Source organism: Phalangium opilio, unplaced genomic scaffold, assembly GCF_054372755.1.
Source record: "Phalangium opilio isolate 3A_F unplaced genomic scaffold, DU_Popi_V2 ptg000060l_1, whole genome shotgun sequence".
NCBI lineage: Eukaryota > Metazoa > Arthropoda > Arachnida > Opiliones > Phalangiidae > Phalangium > Phalangium opilio.
This window is the reverse complement of record NW_028324177.1, coordinates 2,116,308-2,138,361: the sequence shown is the minus strand read 5'-3', so window position 1 is coordinate 2,138,361 and position 22,054 is coordinate 2,116,308. Positions and strand designations below refer to the sequence as shown.

At 35.0% G+C, this 22,054-nt stretch overlaps 1 protein-coding gene across 1 annotated transcript; it reads right to left on the bottom strand.

Moving 5' to 3' along the window:
* Nucleotides 1–18,631: 18,631 nt before the first annotated feature.
* Nucleotides 18,632–19,431, bottom strand: LOC149666511 (uncharacterized). Its single transcript, XM_089841586.1, has 2 exons — nucleotides 18,980–19,431; nucleotides 18,632–18,824 (listed from the first exon to the last, which is right to left on the bottom strand). Exons 1-2 carry the CDS (start codon nucleotides 19,429–19,431, stop codon nucleotides 18,632–18,634), a joined length of 645 nt encoding a protein of 214 aa, XP_089697712.1.
* Nucleotides 19,432–22,054: the final 2,623 nt, after the last annotated feature.

Sequence of the window (22,054 nt, the reverse complement as noted above, 5' to 3'; positions counted from 1 at the left end):
CATAAAAAAGCTTTACTCATTCATCTCAATAAGATCTTTTGATCTAATACTGTCACGTCTAAATCCTAAATATATTTAAACCACCATAAAAGATAGAAAATTGAAACATTTTTTGGTCAAAAAAGGGCCAGTATTGTATATACAGTTATCATAAGTTTATCAGATATGTTTCAATAAGTATGACACTGCCTATACTTCGCAATGCTAGAGACTTTCTGAGAGCTAGTTCGAGAATGACGCGAGAATTGAATACACTCGGTTTTGCAGTCCATTTTCACCGATTAAGACAAGATCTACTATCACCATGGCGCTCGAAATGTGAAGGAATTTGCGAACCAAAGTACTTTAGCGCTATCATAAAAGTTTACAGCAGTTTTCCTGGTTGCGGATAGACGTAAAACAAGCCTGTCGGGACTCTTCTCTTCAGTTGTAATCGGTTTTTAGCTGCAAGTTTTAAAGACTTTTTCGATTATGTTCTGTGGGTGTGTATGTTGTGGATGTTAGATAGACGATAAGACCTTTTTAGCTAGATGTGGTAAGAACAATGTACATGTACCTAAACAGTTGGACCATCTCAGATATTACTTTAGCAAGTCAGAAAAGCGTGTATTCAGATGAATTACAGCTTAATATTTTTGTAAGGGATGAGTAAAAGTCGAGAATCCATAATAAACCTCTCCAAGTCGAGACGCAATTTAGAGGCTATTTTTAAATATTTTAAAAAATATAATTGATATTTATTAATTTAATCGTCATTAATTTACCTTAATTCTAGTTAAATCGTTTTAAGAAACTTTATTCCTAAAATAATTTTAAACATAGCTATTGTTGACGTTTCAACTCAAGCGTAAGCCTCTTTAAATTTTTTTGGAAATTTAGGGTATATAAGGCGACTGATTCTCAATAATTGATAGGAAAACCCGCGATGATCCTGCAAAGAATCTGAAATGCACCTGCAATCATCCTACAAAGTATCTGAAATGCACCTGCAATGATCCTGCGAAGTATCTGAAACGCATCTGCAATTATTCCACAAAGTATCTAAATCGCACCTGCAATGATCCTACAAAGAATCTGAAACACGGCTGCAATGACCCTGCAAAGTATCTGAAACGCACCTGCAATTATCCTACAGAGTATCTGAAATGCTCCTGCAATGATCCTGCGAAGTATCTGAAACGCGGCTGCCATGATCCTACAAAGTATCTGAAACGCACCTGCAATTATCCTACAAAGTATATAAAAAGAGCCTGCAATAATCCTGCAAAGAATCTGAAACGCGCCTGCAATTATCCTACAGAGTATCTGAAATGCACCTGCAATGATCCTGCGAAGTATCTGAAACGCGCCTGCAATTATCCTACAGAGTATCTGAAATGCACCTGCAATGATCCTGCGAAGTATCTGAAACGCACCTGCAATTATCCTACAAAGTATCCGAAATACTCCTGCAATTTTCCCACAAAGTATATGAAAAGCGCCTGCAATTATCCTACAAAGTATCTGAAACGCGCCTGTAATTATCCTACAAAGTATCTGAAATTCGGCTGCAATGATCCTAAAAATTATCTGAAAAGCACCTGCAATGATCCTACAAAGCATTTGAAACGCGCCAATAATGATCCTGAAAAGTATCTGAAACGCGACTGCAATTTGTCTACAAAGTATATGACAAGCGCCTGCAATTATCCTAAAAAGTATCTGAAACGCGCCTGCAATTATCCTAAAAAGTATCTGAAACGCGCCTGCAATTATCCTAAAAAGTACCTGAAAGGCACCTGCAATTATCGTACAAATTAAAGTATCTGAAACGCGCCTGTAATGGTCCTTAAAAGTATCTGAAACGTGGCTGCAATGATCCTGCAAAGTATTTGAAACGCGGCTGCAATTATCCTACAAAGTATCCGAAACGCAGCAGCAATGACCCTGCAAAGTATCTGAAACGCGCCTGCAATTATCCTACAAAGTATATGAAATGCTCCTGCAATTATCCTAAAAATATCTGAAAAGTACCTGCAATTATCCTACAAAGAATATGATACGCGCCTGTAATTATCTTACAAAGTATCTGAAATGCGGCTGCAATGATCATAAAAATTATCTGAAAAGCACCTGCAATTTGCCTACAAAGTATATGGAAAGCGCCTGCAATTATCCTAAAAAGTACCTGAAACGCTCCTGAAATTATCCTGAAAAGTATCTGAAATGCGCCTGCAATTATCCTAAAAATTATCTGAAAATCACCTGCAATTATCCTACAAAGTATCTGAAACGCGCCTGTAATTATCCTACAAAGTATATGACAAGCACCTGCAATTATCCTAAAAAGTATCTGAAACGCGCCTGCAATTATCCGACAAAGAATCGGAAATGCACCTGCCATTATCCTACAAAGTATCTGAAACGCGCCTGCAATGATCCAAAAAAGTATCTGAAACGCGCCTGCAATGATCCAAAAAAGTATCTGAAACGCGCCTGTGATGATCCTGAAAAGTATCTGAAACGCGCCTGTGATGATCCTGAAAAGTATCTGAAACACGCCTGCAATTATCCTACAAACTTAGCAATTTCTGACTGTAACATGCATACAATATATTTGGAAGGTACAGTACCTGTAATGAGCCTACAAACATCCTGATTTCTTACGGTAGTTACTATTTCCCCTCTGTTTTCTAGCTGTAAGGTAGCTCCTTTATGACTCTAGAGTAGCTAAATTTTGTATACTGCTGTACTGAGTTTTCCAACGGAAGATATTTTTTCTGCAAAACGTCTAAAATGTTCTGCATTGCTCTCTGGAATGCATCTTAATTTTGTCTGAAGTTGAACCTTTTTCAGGTTTATTCCAGTATTTTTCCAGAATATTCCAGTTTATTTGCAATATATTGCAGATTCTAAAAAATCTAAATAACAGCAAAATGCAGCCGTAAATTTTTGTACGGGATGGAACAAAAAATGAACCAATTGCTCTAAAATATTACGAAAATATAAAACTGGTTAGTGTGAAAATACTGGTCTGTGGGTTAACCCAAAATATCCTGGGCTTGCTGCTTCACCTGATTGCCTGGTTATTGACCGAACAGCTAATACACCCGAGGGATTAGTGGAAATAAAATGCCCATAAGTCATGGAATGTTTCCAACCTGAAGAAATTGAAAAGCTAAAACCAACCCAGAGAAATAGTTTCTGCTGTAAGTTGAAAGATGGCTGCCTATCTTTAAGGCCGAATCACAAATATTTTGCACAAATACAAATGCAAATGGCCGTAACAGAGAGAAAATGGTTTGATTTTGTTGTTTGGACACCAAAAGGACTTTCAACTGAACGTATTCAATTTGATTAAACACTTTGGCAAAAAATTTACCCAAAATTGATAGAATTTCATAGAGGCTTCCTGATTCCGGAATATTTCGAGCAACGTATACCAAGGAAGCTCATACCTTTTGACCTAAGGAAATATGTTGTGATGGCCAGCTTCATAAACTAGTCAGCTAATGATTTTAAGTAAAATTTTAACCCCATGTACCTGATATTTAAAGTTGAATTTTAACCCTATGTACAGTCCCGGACAAAAGTTTCTGGACATTTTCATTTGGCTGCCATTTTGTCCCTATTTGAGCTAGACAAACAAAATAGGACTTTGTAGATAGGATGCCTTCTCCAAATTATTTTAAAATTAAAAATTACACGGTGGCACTAATAGGGTGTTAGCCATAGCGGAAATAGTAAAGCCCCCGATAATGACGTCACATAATAATGCTTCAAATGGATCAGCAATGCTATCGTTGCACGCGTCTTGTCACGTAGAATCCAAAACTGTCTTCAAATTGAAAATCGGTTCAGAAAATCAAACGTTACGACAAAAAACGTGACGTTAAAAACATTGGCAAATAAGCCTAACGATTATTTATTTCATCTATATCAACTTAGCTCAGTAGTAAAACATTACGATCAGAAAAACAAGATTTTCAAGCCATAGCATAGTTTTACTCTGAAATTATAGAAATGAGATTTCAAGAATTAGTTTCAGTAATGTGGAGATTTATTAGTTAATTGCCAATAGGGTCTCTATTTTGAAAGAACGATAGGGTTCCAACTTAGAAATAAAGGTTTTGGATGGCGCTTTGGAAAGTAGAAATTTTGTATTTGTGTGCAGGGTATTGTTAAGTCTGTGAATTTGGAATAATAATCAAGTTGTGATTGCTAAAGTGGAAGGATTTTTGATATAAATATTTTTCAAATATTCAGAAATGCGTAAAGTTTGCCTTTTGGGTTGAATTCTTCTGTGGCTTTGCGGTAGTAAATGTTTTAAGCTGTTAAAGAAAAAGTATTTTCTGTAGCTTCCGGGTGGGTGGCTTTTCGATGATTAATGTTTTTGTGTCTTTTCGATAATAAACGTTTGGTTGGATTTTGTTAGGAAATGTTTTGAGTGCTTGGAGAATAAATATCGTGGCAGAACTCCAGTTTGCAGAATAGGTGACGTATCTACCATGGAAATATAGCGGAGAATCGGGAATGAAGATTCACGATGACATGCATTAGAGAAGAATGTAACAGCGACAAATTCTTGAAGAAGGATGCGAATATTAATTCTCATTGTGAAATGGATGGTAATCTCCGAAGATAATGGTTCGAATTATTATATTATTTAAATTAGAAAGACTCACTTGTCCTAATGACATGAAAATATAGATATTCGAATAATTCTCCTTTTGTCTGGAAGTTTAATTTTTCCACCACTTTTGAAATTAGACAACTATCTCTTTAAATTTTAGAATGCCATATATTTTTTGTTAAATCTAAGGTTAATTATAGAACGTTGTATTTAAAAAAGTAGTCTTCAAATAATGAATGAAATGGATTTTTAATATATATATATAAAAACTATATAAGTAGTTAACTGGAATTTACACATTCATCAACATCATAATAATAGTAATAATAGGGGCTGGGCTTCATGAAACGAGAAAAAAATACCTTTTGTATTTTGTTTCCGAGTAGGTAGGCTGCTTACAGCCTGGCAATCACTTAATTCATCAGCCATGCCAAAGTGTAAAATCACGGTAAAGAAGTGCCTGCCTACATCTGGAAACGTTGGAGATGATGTTACGATTTACGTTTATTCACTAATGAAAATATTCAGGAATTTTATCATGAATGTTTGCAAAAATTTAATCATGAATATTTTTGAAAATTTGATCATGAACATTTTTAAGAATCTCATCATGAATATTTTCAAGAATTTAATCATGAAAATTTGGAAAAATCAATCATGATAACTAAGAAAAAATCTATCATGAATATTTGAAAAAAATTCTTCAAGAATATATAGAGAAAAAATGCATCATGAATACTTGGAAAAAAATACATCTTGAATATTTTCAAATTATAACGAATTGTTTTATAGATGTTAAGCCTAAAAGTGTCTGACCTTTCATAGACGTCCTTAAGATTTAAATTGAAATTTCCAATGTAAAAAAAACTTGATGTCTTAGATTAGTGGTGTCTTTGAAATTTGAGTAACAAATGGTATATAGGGCATAGAACATGGGTTTGATTTATTGGTCTTCCAGTACTAATTTCTGTATTGGTATACTTACGACGGTTTGCGAAAAACGCGATACAGGATTGATTGACGTATAAAAAACTGGTAGTGTGTTCAAAACCTGTTCAATATCTCGATTTACATATTAGAACTGAAAAATAGCTTTTAGGTTTTATTTATTCACATGGTTATACGGACTAAACACTTCCAAGACAAAGAACCCCAGGCATAATCGCCCATTACTGAAATTGTAAAAAATCCCCCATCCCCAGACAAAATCCTCGCTTGTTAACCCTATCCGAGGGAAGTGAGAAAAATCCCCCTATAATTATCCCCATCATAGAAAAAATACAATATCAATATAATCCGAAACACTTCAGCAATCCGGTCGTGCAATAGATCAGGCATTGGACTATTTCTAATTAATTCGTTGACTTTTATTCATTTCAAGGGAAAAATAAGTTCAACCACTGAAAGAACACTTGTGGTAGTTTTAAAATTACTCATCATTCACGGGGTCTCAGGAAACTCTTTGCCTAATTTCAACCTTCTGTTTTGGATAAAGAATGCGCGCGAGGAAATTTGTTTTCACGCTATAGGTTGGCAACTCCCCTAACTCCGACAGCAGCTTATTCTATATTTACTCTGTTTCAGCTTCGGTTGTCAGCACGCGCAAAGCTAAGTCTCTATGTTATGTAGCATTGTGCGTGCTGACAAGAGACGAAGAAAAAAGGATTATTAAAATATCCGCGAGATTTTTAGCTCAAATGCACGGACCTGTAGGCTTTAGTTTCAAATACGTGCATAGTCGTATGTAATCAATTGGTGGGTCCTTCAAACATTATCAAAGAACGTTGTGCTATTAAAAATAGCGAAAATTATTTCTTGAGATTCCCAAAAGATTTAGAAACGTAATAAATATTTATAATACTAACTCTATCATCCTTCTCTAATAGTCTAAATTAGTATTACTTGAAACTTTAAAAGTCACTGGCTCGACTATGAAGTCGACACTCGACAGTCGAGGCACTTCAACGTTTTTTTCTAGAATTTCCGACCATACATTTGAGCTAAAACTCGCGGATATTTTAACTCCAGAGAACATTATTTTCTTCGTCTCTTGTCATCACGCACAAAGCTACGTTACATTGAGACCCAGCTTTGCGCGTGCTGACAACCCAAGCTGAATCAGATTATACAGAATAAGCTGTCGTCAGAAATAGGGGAGTTGTCTATCCTAAAGCGTGAAAACAAACTTCCTCACGCGGATTTTTTTATCCATGCTCATATGGTACCCAGTAGGATAAAACCCTTGGAAGGAAAAACAGACTGAGATCCGCCTTTTAACATAAATAGAAATTGATTTTTAAAATTTTTAGCGGTAGAACTTTTGTTAAACATTGTATTTTACAATATTATTACAATATTTACATAGAAATATACGAAAAGGTTTCCTCTAAAATAGCAAAAATAGCGCTTAATAAAAATTATAATATTTGAAAAATGCTAAAACCATTCATAATTTGATATCGCAGCTTTTTGAAGATCATTTCATCACCATATAGAGAAATTATGAAAGGCAACATATAAATTCTATTATTTGAGTTGTACAAAAATGACATTCTTTAACTTCCGTTTTAAGACTTTTACCCTACTAAACCGCATTAAGCCTTTCGAGTGCTTGAGTGGTCAGTCTTGCCGTGTGGATTGGAGTCAGTATGGTAGTGCATGAAGGTAAATTTGCCGTTGGGAAACCATTCCAAAACGCTTGGAGTTGGACAAATAAAATGCAGTGTTTTGTTCTTCGATTTGAACCAAACACACCGCCGAGACGCAGCGTTGATGGAAAACGGCCGCTGTGTTGGACCGTGGCGTTATAAAGTTCATTAAATAGCGTATAAAAAACACAGAATAGGGATTGGCATAAATTGGTGCACATCCATCCTCTAAAAAATTACCTAGCCATCGTGTCCAACGACGAAACGTTTATCATTCCTAAAGACTACACATTCTAACTGCTCGAATGTCTAATTTGGATTCTCTGTTCCTAATTGCAGCCTCTTTACTCTTTAGACTTTTAGAGAAAATAAACTTCACGTTTCTTAAGTGCCACGCGAAGCGCTCAAAAAGACCCTGTCTCACCAAAGTTCATCTTACGATTTTAAACTTATTTGAAGCTGCTCACAAGTATCACGGTTAAAAAACTTCTCGGTAGGTCAATTCTTTGGTCGTCCTTTTATTTGCCTATGACCTCCATCGTTAAATTAAGTTTTTATGAATGTCAATTTTCAACCAAAAACTAGTTTTTTCCTTCCACTCGACGAAAAAATATTTTCACCTTTTCCAAGTTTACTATATAAAAGAGACCGCAAACCACTCTTTTTATTATTTAATTTTCATATTCTTCGAACAAGTAAGTTGGCTGATAGAGTATTAATTCGTCGTCATATTGTTGAACTTCATGAGCAAGATTTTTGCAATCGCGAAATCGCTCGGCAGTTAAATATTTTACCTACGACAGTGGCTACTTGGATTGACCGTGACTAATTGGAAGGACAAGCAGGGCACAGTCATTTCTAACAGCGCGGCTTGTTAGAACGGAACTTGAGCTGCAGACAAGTGTGAGGACCGTACGAAGAGCCTTGGCAAGTCAAGGCCTCCGTGTCCTAATGAAAAGTTGAGCGTCATGAACCGACGAGGGAGGCTGGAATTTTATCGTTTTTATTTACACTGGACATCTGATTTTCCACCTTCGTTAAAAATGGCGGCCTGAAATGCAATAATATACCTCGATGGGTAACGCCGGTGGTTTTTTTGCTACTCTGTAAATACTAAAGGTGATTGTTTTGAAAACATTGAAGATGGATTTTTTATTCTAAATATTCAAGATGAATTCTTTTCTAAGTATTCATGATATAATTTCAGTAAAACTTCATCTGCGAATAAAATACATAAATAAAATAAAATTTCTATCCGAACAACCTTGGAGAAGCTTCAACCTTTGACAGGGCAAGAAAATGGTATTTAACTCTATACATGGGCGCCCGTTAAATTTCTCATTTCAAGTAAAAAATCCTAGGCGTCTTAGATTACTGTGTAAATCTAAGTGTCCCTCTATCCATATAGATTATGAAAAGTAAACTTTAAACTATAAAGAATAATGTCAAATTATTTAGGGGAAATAGTCTAGGTTAATAATGGAAGCAGACTCAATTTAGTTTTTGGCTCAATTAACGATAGTAAAATTGAGATATTAATTAATCAATGTCACAAACCAAGGCTTTTACCGACTGTATTATAGCAGGAAAAGTATGGGCAGGAGCAGATGACAAAGGAGTCTCGTTCGCTAGCTTCCATAATGTAGAGGGCAATGGGATCCGCGAACGTCAAGGTTATTAACCAAAATCATTACGCCAGTGCCACCTCTCGTAGGAAATTTCAGGTTTATTTTCCAACCAATAGCGTGGCTGCAAAGCCTCGAAAGGAGATCTGGAAAATCACGTCTGGAGCCTCTCTTTAAAAAAACGTATCGTCTGCTTAAATTAGCCTAGGCTTAACGAGTATTAGAGTTAAGAAATGGATTTCAACGGCTTTTTACCTCTCCGAGTGACGTATGTCACGGAGAGGTATTACACCGGCCGTGTCTGTGTGTGTGTGTGGGTGTCTGTCAGACCCCACGTGACCGCGTTCGCAGTTTACAAATCGGAGCAAACGTGTTCCCAATTTCCGGACTGCATTGACAGTTCACGGAAATTTGGAAAATTGTGTTTGTCTCCTCTGGCTATTATACTTGAGTTCCAACACCACCAGCTTTGGTTTTCGTCCACTCCACATGGACACTAGTCTGTACTTGCTAGCTTCCAAGCACCACCATCTTCTGTTCTTCGTCTTTCGTCTATACCACATAGACACCAATCTGTAACATTGGCTTCTACTCCATCATAGTCGTTAGGCTTAAGATGTACGCGGCGAACGGCTAGGGTTACGAGAAACGTCTAGCCTCCCAATGGCAGGGCTTCCACCATCGGTTCACACGAATGCGTTTTTATCTATTATTATAATGGAAACGAATCGTATATATACCCCAAAATTTGAAGAAAGCGGGCAAGAGGGGTACCCTTCACTTTAAACGTCAATATTAGCAAAGTTTCGAAAGATAATAGGAACAACTTTATTTTAAACGAGTTAACTATTTTTAAAAATATTTACTGGCGATTAAAATAATTAATATCATTTATATTTAATTAATTATTTAAGATAAACTTATTTCTATGTACTGTCACAAGTGAGAGTTAATATAGAACGAGTAATGAAGATTGCATCTGAATCGAAACAGTACACGCATATCAAAGTTAATATAAAGCGAGTAGGATGAAAAGATCTCTTACAAAACGATAACATTTTCTTCTTGCAGAATATTAAATGAAAATACTTAAATATTGTTCGGCATTACGATTCTTTTAGTAGTTGTGTAGCTATAAAGCTCTGTTTCATCTCAATATTCCAAGAACATCTTTTGATATTAACATTTAAAATTTGGTGTTTACTATTTAATTCATCTTTACTACATTTATATATAGTGTAAACGTAACTTCTAACTTCATTAAATAATAAGGATGTTAATACTTCATCTCTCCATACGTGTTGAAACGACTGGGTCTATGAGATAAGATAACCTAGATCTTAACCATAATTGACCTTGTTTCATGTCCTCTTATAGGAGGTCTTAACGGTTCAGAGTGGCCAAAAGTTAAATACACATTTAAGTGATAGTTATTAGGTCCTCATTAGAATTATTGAGGATACGCAGGAAATTATTAAACGCTTTAAACCAAATGATAATGGCAATATCTCGCCGATTAGAACTATGTATTTCCGGTTTGTCTTATTGGCTTGCGGACCTGTGTTTGGAAAGTAAATTCGTCTCGGCTCGGAGAGGTTTATTTTGGTTTCCCAACTTGTCTTTGGATGAAAGTGTTCTAACACCGGAAACATGCGGCGTTGATACGGACATTACACCAGGTTGGTATAAATGTTTAGTCAAAAGCGTTCCTCTCGTATCCTGTAGAATATATTGGATATACAAGGGTTCTTCGAGGGTTTTCAATAGAATACTTACGTTCTTGTGGATGAAGGTTCACAGTAGAACAGGAAGGTTCTTAGCAGATCGTATCTAATTAAAAGGGTTCTTGTAATAACGTGTGGGGTTTTAATAGATCCTTGAAGGTCCTTGAAAGAACATTCGGATTCTTGAAGGATCCTTGAACGTTCTTGAAAGAACATTTGGGTTCTTGCGAGAGCCTTCACGGTTCGTGAAAGAACATTCATGTTCTCGATATATCCTTGAGGGTTCGTGAAAGATCATTTCGGTTCTCGATAGATCCTTGAGGGTTCATGAAAAAAATACGGGTTTGTGAAAGAACACTGTTAGAAAAAAGGTGTTTCGTGGGTGTTTGGAAATACCTTGAGTTGTTTATATACTCTTTTTGGAGTTTTTTGTAACTGAGATGGTGTTTTCTCCGTAAAAAGGTGCTAGTTGACTCTTTTTAGGTATTTTTTAAAGGAAATGGCGATTCACTGGTACGTAGAAACACTTTTAGGTTTTATTAACTCTTCCAGGTGTGCTTTAATCTGAAGGGTGTTTTTGATTCAGTTGGAAGGTGTTCTATCAATGGGTGCTTAGGAAAATGGCAGGGTGTTAATTGACCCTTATTAAAATGTTTTAAACGGAAATACAAGCCACGTTTACACGAGCTTGCACGAACCGTTGCCAACACATTGGAAACGATTTGAAACCACGTGCAAACAAAACCGTTTATAATCGAACCAATTCAGAATCGAATTGTTGTTTAATATAAAACTGTTTGAATGGTGCGTTTAAACACCCTTGGGCTTTACTTAACACTTTTTTACCTCATATGGTGTATTTTTAATTTAAAGGTTTTTTGATATAAGCTTAGAGCGTGAAGGATGAAGAGAGAAATTATCTACTAATTCTCCCTGCATAGAGAAACGTCCTAAAAAATCCCAAGCTTTTAAAAATGAAAAAAAATTATAATTCTTCGGGGATTGATACTTATTTTGATTTTTCAATCATTGGGAAATAATAATCGGAGAGTTCAATATGCTGGAATGTCTTGGAATTAGAGGAATTCATAAATATCACTTGAGTTTTCCCTTAACACTGGTTTTTACCTCTCCGAGTGACGATGACGTCACGAAGAGGTATAACACTGGACGTTTCTGTGTGTGTGTCTGTTTGTCACCACGTTCGCAGTTGGCAAATCGGAGCAACCGTGTTCACAATTCCCGGACCGCGTTCGCAGTTAACAGAAATTAGGAAAATTCTACTTCATTACGCTATCTCCACACTTGTCTATAATATGGTATATACCACATACACGCCAATCTGCAACATTGGCTTCTACTCCTTTATCATCGTTGGGGTTACGATGCACGCGCTATCGGCTACGGTTACGAGAAACGTTTAGCTTCCCAATGACAGGGCATCCACCAAATGCTCACGCAATTGCGCTTATTCTTATCATTTGTGAATGAATCGCCTTATATACCCTAAATTTTCAAAAATTGTGAAAACGGTGTACGCTAGAAGTCAAACGTCAAAAATAGCTATGTTTAAATTCATTTTAAGAATAACGTTTCTTAAAACGGCTTAACTAGAATTAAGGTAAAATACTGACGATTTAAAAAATTAATATCAGTTATATTTATTTAATTATTTAAGACAATCTTCTTTCTTTGGATTGACACAAGTGAGAGTTTATATAGAACGAGTAATGAAGATTGCATATGAATAGAAACACAAGGTTAATATAAAGCAAGTAGGATGAATTGATCTCTTACAAAATCATAACATTTTCTTATTGCTGAATATTAAATGAAAATATGTTAAATATGTTTCGGCATTACGATTCTTTTAGTAGTTTTGTAGCTATAAAGCTCTGCGTCATTTCAATATTCCAAGAAATTATTTCTATATTAATATTTCAAATTTGGTGTTTACTCTTTAATTCAGCTTTACTACACTATATATAGTGTAAACTTATACTTCGTGGTGAAGCGTTTTAAAAGAGTCACCAAGAGAGAAAAAATTAGTATCATTATTATGATTATAACCTAACACTGTTAAAATAAGAACCTCTATAAGGTGGTCATAATATATAATATAATTCCAACGGAGTTGAAACAAACGAGGGCTCTGAGTCAAAATAAATCAGGTTAAGATTTGAACTAAACCGGGTTCAGAGTCGAGCTACACGGGTTCTGGGTTGATCTCAACACGGTTCAGAGTCAAACTACATGGAGTTCTGGGTCTAACTCAATACGGTTCTTAGCCGTACGAAACAGAATTTTTAGGCTAATTCGACAGGGTTCTTAGGCTAACTCAACAGGGTTCTGAGCCAAACTCGACAGGGTTCAGAGTCGAACTCGACATGATTCAGAGTCAAACTACACAGCGTTCGGATTATAACTAAACAGGGTTCTGGGTCGAACTAAACCGGGTTCTGAGTCGAATAAACCGGGTTCTGGTTTAACGCAATACGGTTCTTAGCCGTACGAAGTGGGGTTCAGAGTCGAACTTAACCAGGTTCAGAGTCGAACTCAACACGGTTCTCAGTCAAACTACACATGGTTCCGATTACAACTGAACAAGGTTTTGAAGCACACGCCACATGATTAAGGGAGGAACCTAACACGGTTCCAAAAGAAACTAACTTGGTTCAAAGAAAAACCCCAGCTCGGATCGTAGATGAACTCCTTAGGGCTATATAGAGAACTCATATCAAAGGGTTCTATGTAGATCAAAAAAGGGTTTAAAATAGGGGACAAGCGTTAAGAACCCTTTTCTTGGCGAAGTAGAACCTTTTTTTCTTAGAGTGTATGACAGCAACAGGAACGACATGTTAAATTTGGGTGCGACAAACTATTGGACGCTCTATATAAAAAGGCTAATTAACAGTATTCGAAAATACGCAACCCTACAATAATAACACTTCTTGCTATTAAACCTCTGTTTCTGAAAACGAAAATTAACTATTTATGTAAATGGCCTAGTATTGAAATAAATATGAGCGAGCAGCCTGGGATGGAAGATAAAATGACAAATTGCATACTATCTAAGAGGTGTGTTATGTTTGAAGCGTTACCATGGTGATGGAATATTTCAGCTTTAATTTATTCGTGTTCTAGCAAAATGTAGCCTTAATTTTACATATATTTGTCGCAATAAAAATTAACCTGGTGCAAGTTAATCAACTGCATCATGGAAGAGGAATAATTATTATTATATGCAAATAACTTCGTAAACACCATTTGAAATGATAATGAGCGTTTAAAGGCTGGACGCTGAATATGGTCAATAATAGCGTAGTTATACGTTATTAAACGTTTCCATAGATACGACTGCAGCTCAGCTCCTTCACTAAAGTTCAGAGAGACTTTGGAGTTGGACTCAGTTCTTAATATCTCCAAGTCACTGTAGAAATTAGAAATAGATTGTAATATCCTTGTCTCGTTAATCATGAACAAAGACGTCTATAATATTAGCGTACTAAGACAATTTAAAAAGGTAAGTTATTGTTAGCCAGATGATTAAGGTAACCAGGGGGTTAATGAGGAAAATGTTTATCGGGATTCAGGAGTGAAACAGTCGATAAAAATTACTTGCTACGAGTAAATACATTAAAAATTAGATATCAAACAATACTAACCGACTCCTAATTAAAACATATCACCGTAAAGAATTAATGGACTCTGGTTTTTTTCTAAAAGATGCTTGATTTTTCTATTCACTGAATTATTCCCTTCCAAAAACTCAATTTCCGCTATAATAAGCTCTATCTTGTTTACTACGACATTAAAGGAGAACATGCATTTATTGGCAACTAGCTGTTATCCGTAACGAACTACACGTTCTATCAGTAAAAAGAATTTTAAGAAAACAATATGAAAACCGTTGAAATGAAAATGTTAAAAAAGTTTTAAAACGTTAAAATAATCCCTCGAAAAGTGTGCTGAATGTAAAAAGTATTATACCTCTTAATCATTGGAATACGAATATTCCACGTACAATGACAAAATAAAATCGACATTAACTGGCGCAAATATATTAGCGGGATAAAATGTATGTTACATGTGTATCCTGGTCGTATCACCCAAATCAGTTTAGCTGTTAAAACAGGGTTCAGTAACAACAGCAATACATAGATATTTTTCTAATTGAAATCTTAAATAGGAAATAGTTGGGTCTTTCTGCTTGAGTTAAAGGAGAAAAGGTATAAAAATCGTCACCCCTGACGTCATGCATATTTCTTCTGAACTGTGCAATTACGTCATATTGACATAGCGACCTGCACCGCGATTCTCGCGACTTTTGAGCGCCAAACCCTAATGTAAACAAGTTATTTTTGCATGTGCTAAACGAGTAGACTAAGGGTTGTATATATTTTTTAAATTTTCTTTTTTGGAGTTAAAGCTTTGGTTCCCTAAAGTAGACGTCGAGATGTTTTGTTTGAGGTACTTTTTTTACTATTTTTTCATTATTTTTTGTTGTAACGGCTATATATTTAATGATAACGGGAGAAGTATTTTTGTATGAATATGAGTTATTTAGAGTCGTATGGTGGATTTAGTTTGTTGTTTGATAGGGTTTAGTTTATATTTCTGTGGTTTTATTAATTCAACTTTGTTCCTATACATGTGAACTGCCAATGAAACATGAAGGAAGGAGGAGTGCGCAGTTTAAAAAAGTTTAAAGCCCTTCCCCTTGCATTCAATCAGATATTAGTATCACCTGTTCATGTATTCCTGGTAAAAATGATACAAGGATCAAACATTATTTTTCTAGAAACGTTAAAGGAATAGACCATCTAAATTTTTAAGTAATTTCATTGGAAAGAGCATGATTTATAACCTCTAAAACCGAAAAATTTATAGTGATTTATTTCTTCGTTAATTAATTATTTGCTTTTAAATACTTGGTGAGCGGGCTATTTTTAAAAGTGTGACGTTTTATGTATGGGCTTAGCTCATTGGCTTTTCATTCGCCCAATAGCGAAGGGCTTAAAGACAATCGTCTGCTCAACGCTCCTATTTCCGATCGTGGTTGTTTAGGACGGGAATTGTTCGTTTAAAATTAAGAACATGCCTAATTGCATAATTAATGGGTGCAAAAGCAGCACAGGGAAAAACTGTACGCTGTATAGTGTTCCTAATGTTGTCAAGTATCCTGAACTCGCGATACTTTGGGTACGGCATGCTCGAGTGGACGTTAAAGAGTTTTATGAGAAAGCTACTAAGCCTTGTCTCACAGATCCGAAAGTAATATGGGATCGAGATTTTCTTTTGAAAAACAAGCAATACAGAGTTTGCGGAAAACATTTCAAGGAAGAATGCTTTGAAGTTGATTTACAAGCAAAGCACTTCAAGAATATCATAAAAAAGAAGCTTATTCATGGTTCATATCCATCAATTTTTGATTCTTTAACTACATCAGAAGTGAATATTGTGAATGAATGTCAAGATCAAGGTGAAAATTTTGAAGAGCCTCAAACAAGCAATGTATCCCTAGTTTTGACAGCCACCATTGGTACCCAGACTGATGTTTTTTTTGAAACTAAAACTACTAAAGAATTGCATTTAAAGTCATATGTGGACTGTGGTACAGATGCGTTTTCTGACAAAGAAGTTCAAGAATGGTTAGACCAAGAAATTGAAAAAGTGCCTAAAACAGGACTGGATGATGATACCCATAAAACCTTACTTTCGAAAGTACCAAAAACTCTGCCATTCCCAGTTTCAACCCCTAAGTGCAAACGTTTCTCTACCCTTTCATTTGCTGATGAAATGTCACCAATATCAGCATTTAATATTTCAAACGCAAGTGAACAAATTTCACCAATTCCTAAAAACGTTTCATATTACGAACCAAGTTTTGAGGAGAGTGACGAGTCTATCAATGAAAGCTCAGTAATTTGCAAAGATATTTCAGCCAAAAGCCTCGTTAAAGAGCGAAAATATATCGTATTTGAAAGTGAACTGGATAATCTCTTGCAAAGGCTAATATGTCAAAACGATACTTGTTTGAAAGTTGTCGATTCAAGCACTATACGAAAATCTGAGAACGAAGGTAGTCAACTAACGGTCTGGTTTAATTGTCTCGATGGGCATGATAATGTGTGGAAATCTCAACCGATGCTGGGGAAAATGCCCTGTGGTAATCTTCTCATTGCATCTTCAATTCTGCTTAGCGGAGCCACATACCATCGAGTTAATACAGTTTTTGAGTACATGGGCTTAAAAAATATAAGCAAAACAACTTATTATTCCATGCAACGCCAGCTGGTTGTACCGGAAATTAATTTGGCATGGCAAGAAGAACAGTATTCCATATGTGATGAACTTTTAGAGAGGGAGGTGATTAAAGTTTCTGGTGACGGACGATGTGATTCGCCTGGCCATTCAGCAAAGTATGGAACCTATACACTCATGGACCAAGAAACAAACCAAGTTATTCATTTTGAGATAGTCCAAAAATCAGAAGTTGAGTTTAAATCCAATAATATGGAACTCGAAGGTTTAAAAAGATGTTTGGATATTGTAAAGAAATCTGATCTTGCGATAGATCAGCTTACGACGGATCGACATATTCAGATAAGAAAGTATCTCAGAGAAGAGCATCCAAACATTAATCACCAATTTGATGTATGGCATCTTAATAAGAAAATTAGGTCAAAATTAAATGTTATCTCCAAGAAAAAGGAGAACTCTGATCTCAAACCTTGGATAAAAACCATTAACCGACATCTTTGGTATTGCTCAGAGCATTGCGAAGGAGATTCAGACAAGCTTGTTGACATGTGGAAATCACTAATGTTTCATGTTATAAACCAACACGAGTTTCCCAAATTAAAATATGTCAATAAATGTGGTCATAGAGATCTAAGCCTTGAAGACCAAGAAAGGAAAAAGTGGCTCGATCCACAAAGTGATTCATACTTTGCTCTTGGAAAAATTGTAAATGATAAAAAGTTACAGAAAGACATACGTCAAATCAATGAATACTCCCACACTTCTGTACTCGAAAGTTATCATAGTCTTATGAATAAATATTGTAGTAAGCAGCAGGACTTTGATTTTGACATAATGGAAGCGCGAACTCAGCTGGCAGCTTTAGACCACAATTTTAATGTCGGTAGGAAAACCTTATCTGAGATTACCACTAGCAAAACTGAAAAGGAAGAATTCGCCTATTACTATTCCAAAGCAACTGGAGAGTGGCACGCGAGACCTCTAAAAGAGCCAAAAAGCTACTATTATATCTACAATATCCTCGAAAATATTTTAAATAGGCAGATGAATAATATAAAGAAAGGAAAAGAGATCAGATCAATGGGTTCTATCGCACCAATTTCCAGACCCGATAAAACGGAACTTGTTTCTGCGGCTAAGAGACGTAGGCTAGATTTAAATTAACAATCATAACTCTCATAGCAAATACAAAATGTATAGTCTGATTTGTTTTTGGTAATGGTTTTTAATTTGCATTACAAACAACTTAATAAAAAGAAATACAAAATTTTTGATTTTTCACAGTGTTCAACCTTCAATTAAGACTAGAAATTAAGTTTAATGTTTTGTACGGAGTATCACAATAATAATGACAACCTCTCTTAATTTATTTTCTAATATATATCACAGCTAGAAACTATAAATTAATTTTTCAAGTAATCAAACATACTTGCAAATTAATTTGATTATGAAGGTTGAATATCACAATACTAACGTTAACAACAACCTTTATGATTAGAGAATACTTTAGATTTGGCAATAAATATATTACAGGAATGTTTTGAAAGTATGAATTATTTTTTGGAATTTTTAAATAGGAAATTAACATTTTAAAATGTATACTTTAGTGAAGGTTGCATATTCAAATAATTACTTAGCAATTTTAACTGGGACAGTTGGATATTTTGCACTTTGTATTACTAAACCAAAAAACCATAAAATATTTGACTTTTCCTAACTAAAAATAAATTATTATTACTTTACGTTAGTTATGGGGATTTAATCATTCAGCGCTTCTTCAACTTCCCTAGGGTTGAAAATTTGATATCCTGCATAATCATCTTGGTTGTTTTCAGGATAATTGCTTCTAATTTTCAGAAGCGCGCAAATAGGCAAGCACCTTCGGTTATTTCTTCCTAGTTTTTTATAAATCATTCCAGAAAAATTGCGGTATGCTGTATAGCGTAGTTCTCTACATAAAAGTTTTATCATATTTATGAAAACTAAAAAAAAACATTTTCCCTGGTCCTTTTACAATATCCGTTATCTGATAATAATTGACCTTAAAGCAACTCCAACTACAAATTTGAAATGTAATTATTTTTGATTGTGTCATTTAGAACTCACTGATTTGTAAAGACATCTGGTAGATTTTGTCTTCGTCTCCGGTGATTTAAGTATAATTTATGATTAGTTTCTAGCACTATTCGGTTCAAGCACATGGACTTGAAGCCCATATGCTCTCCTATGCATTCTGGCTGAAGCATGTCTGGTTTCTCTCTCATGAATCGTGAAATTATTCCTATTTGTTTGCAACAAATAACCCCTAATCTAGTGTCACGAACGCTCAAATACTTTTGGAGCTCTTGTTCTAGGGTTAAACCTTCTTCCAATACTACAGTTGTGCAGCCTCCACATGAACAATTTTCTCGTACCTTATCAATGTCTATATGTGCTACATTGTTTACATTAGCACTATTATTTTCCGGTTCAATTGCCAAGGCCCTCCTCAACCTCACTTCCTCTTCGGTGTATTCTGGTTCAAATTGGTATCCTTCCACTCTTCTAGCCCCAGCCATAGCACTATTTTATTTAAATCAAGGGTTTTACATATAAATCTTTAAATCTAGCAGCGAACAATAGTTACCTTATTTTTAAATTTTGTTATTTGTATTCCAAAACTGAGGAAACAGGAACCCTAAGACGCCTTACTTTCCCTAACAGCGATTTAGCGAAATAATTCATCGAGCAGACGACGCGTTCTTCCCTCTATTGGTGTCCTACATTTCTAGAATATATTGGTTGACTCTAAACAAATAACGGACGTGTGCCTAAACCCATTTCCAGTAAATAGTCAAGTAACATGGGCTCCGAAATAAACCAATAGGCGCAACCTATACACGCCACGTCACACCAAACACGAAATTCGTTAGAGACCAATTTTGATATTATAACAAACTTAAATATTTTAAAATATAATAACTATAATAATTTTTGAGATGTAGTGTTAATAATTTTAGTGTACGTCCTTTCAGTTAAGGTGGAGTTTTTTTATCCCGGAATGTACCTTTAAGGTTTCACCCTGAATTAACCTAAGCAACGAATAGAAAACCTTCAAGTGCGGCCCTTTGGATAAACGGCATCGCTAGGTCTAGGGCTGACCAAAACCTACTCCACTTAGTTTAAGACTTAATTAATGTGCTGAATTAAATTTCTACAAACTCAGAATTTGTTTAAAAAATACCCTAGACAATTCACTCACTAACTAAATCGAATTTCTATTACCCAAGTTCGTGGAGTGGGATTCCAAGTCAGAAAACGGTACTTTTTACTTTAATAATACGATCACACACTTTAAATAGAAAATTAAGTAATAAGAGAATCGGGGACAGGATGCTGGGTAAAAGGGCTTGTAATGACAAAAATATCAGTTCAAGTGTCTAGCCTTAATCAGATATATATATAATTGGTTCTAATAATTTATTCAATCACAAAATAATAGCGACATATCTTTCGTAAAGATGTCAATGACTTGTATATTTTTCATTTTGAGATCTTTAATTAATTGATTTTCCTAGTCATACTTGGAGATGCCCAAGTATGCCTTTCCAAGAATGTTCACTTACATTTTCGAAAACACAAAACGTCTTAGGTAATGTATTTTATGTAACATTTATCAAAAGCAAATATAGATGGAGTACAACCCTTAGCGTTTAGTTAATTTTATTACATATGTAACAAGAATTTCAAATGCTGCTCAATCTAGGTGAAAATCAAAGACGAAAATATTTCTCAAACGGAAAATAAAGTACGCCTTTAACAGCGAATAATACTTCCAAAAATTTTGGTTGAGATCTTAGTAGCTTCGAAGTTAGTTTTCTATTTACTGCTTGCTTTGTTATAATTAAAGAAACAGGGAGCGTCTTAAAACATTCGATTTCTAATAGATGTTTCAATTATTATCTTATGTGGCAATTTAATAATACATTTTTCTAAAATCTAAGATTTCAATCATAAATTTAACGCAGAGTTATATTCTTCTGTTTTAAAAATTTGACCTCGGAACCACCAAGCAGTATCTTCCCAATGAACCGAATTCCCATTCGACCAAAATGCGTCAAATAAGACACGAAGCTATCGGAATGGCGGGTTTCGAACCAACGAGATAAACTTACGTCGATTGAAAATTATCTACATTTAGCGTAAATAATGAAGTAATTCGCAATTACAAAGCAATTGTTTTGGGAAATTTCACATAGGTCGCGTTATTGACGTTCATTTTTGGAAATTAGTATCAGGATTTTATAATTTCATTACTCTCTTCTGCTGTTAATAGCATTAATCTAGGTAAGGCTATGTTATGTCAGGTTATGTTGAGAAACGTCAGTATTTCGTAAGGTTCAATTAGATTAGTTATTTCCAGAATGATTTGATGCGTTTCCCAAAATATTGTTGCTTACAATTAGATATTAACCCAAACATTTGACGCCTATTCCAAAATACCTTTGCTTACATTTAGTTGCTATCCCACCAATATGACGGCTTTTCCTAAATATTTTGGCAACAATAATTTGGCGCACGGGTTTGGTTATCTTTGACCGAGCTAGAATAAGCTAGGTTGTGGTTGGTTATGTCAAAAAGTATTAATCATTTTGACGTTTTGCGTCCCGGGTTTAACTTTTTTAATTCCACTAAATAAGGTTATTTTATCGTTAGAAGCTCACGACAACGAAACCTTTCGTAAACGGTCCGAAATGTGTTGGGTTTTGGATAAACTAAACGTTTAAAAAACCCAAACAATCACAAAATTTATTCAACACTAATCATGCTTGATTCTGCTGAAATTTGAACTATAAACAAAAATCTATTAAAATCTCGAACATTTCCTGTAACATTTTTCAACCCTGATTTAAATCAAATTTTTTCCTTTTTAAGCATTATTTTACAATAATATCAATGAATATCTTATGGATTATGGCCTAGTTCACCTTTGCCTTATTATTTAAATAAGCCTTCAAATCGTTTGAAAATGTAACTCCTTATTACTCTGTTATTATAGAACAGAAAATAACAATGAACGTTAAATGCAGATTTTTGAGGCCAGTTTCCACCAATGGACCTTTTGACTTTGGTTGCGGTCGAATGGAAATTCGGTCCAATGGTAGAGAATCTTAAATTTACTTGAATCCACCTCAGTTTTCA

Coding starts and splice junctions, on each gene's coding strand:
- LOC149666511 (XM_089841586.1), bottom strand. CDS start 19,431: ATGGCTGGGGCTAGAAGAGTGGAAGGATACCAATTTGAACCAGAATAC. Junction 18,825..18,979: donor CCAGATGTCTTTACAAATCA/GTGAGTTCTAAA, acceptor ACTTTTATGTAG/AGAACTACGCTATACAGCAT.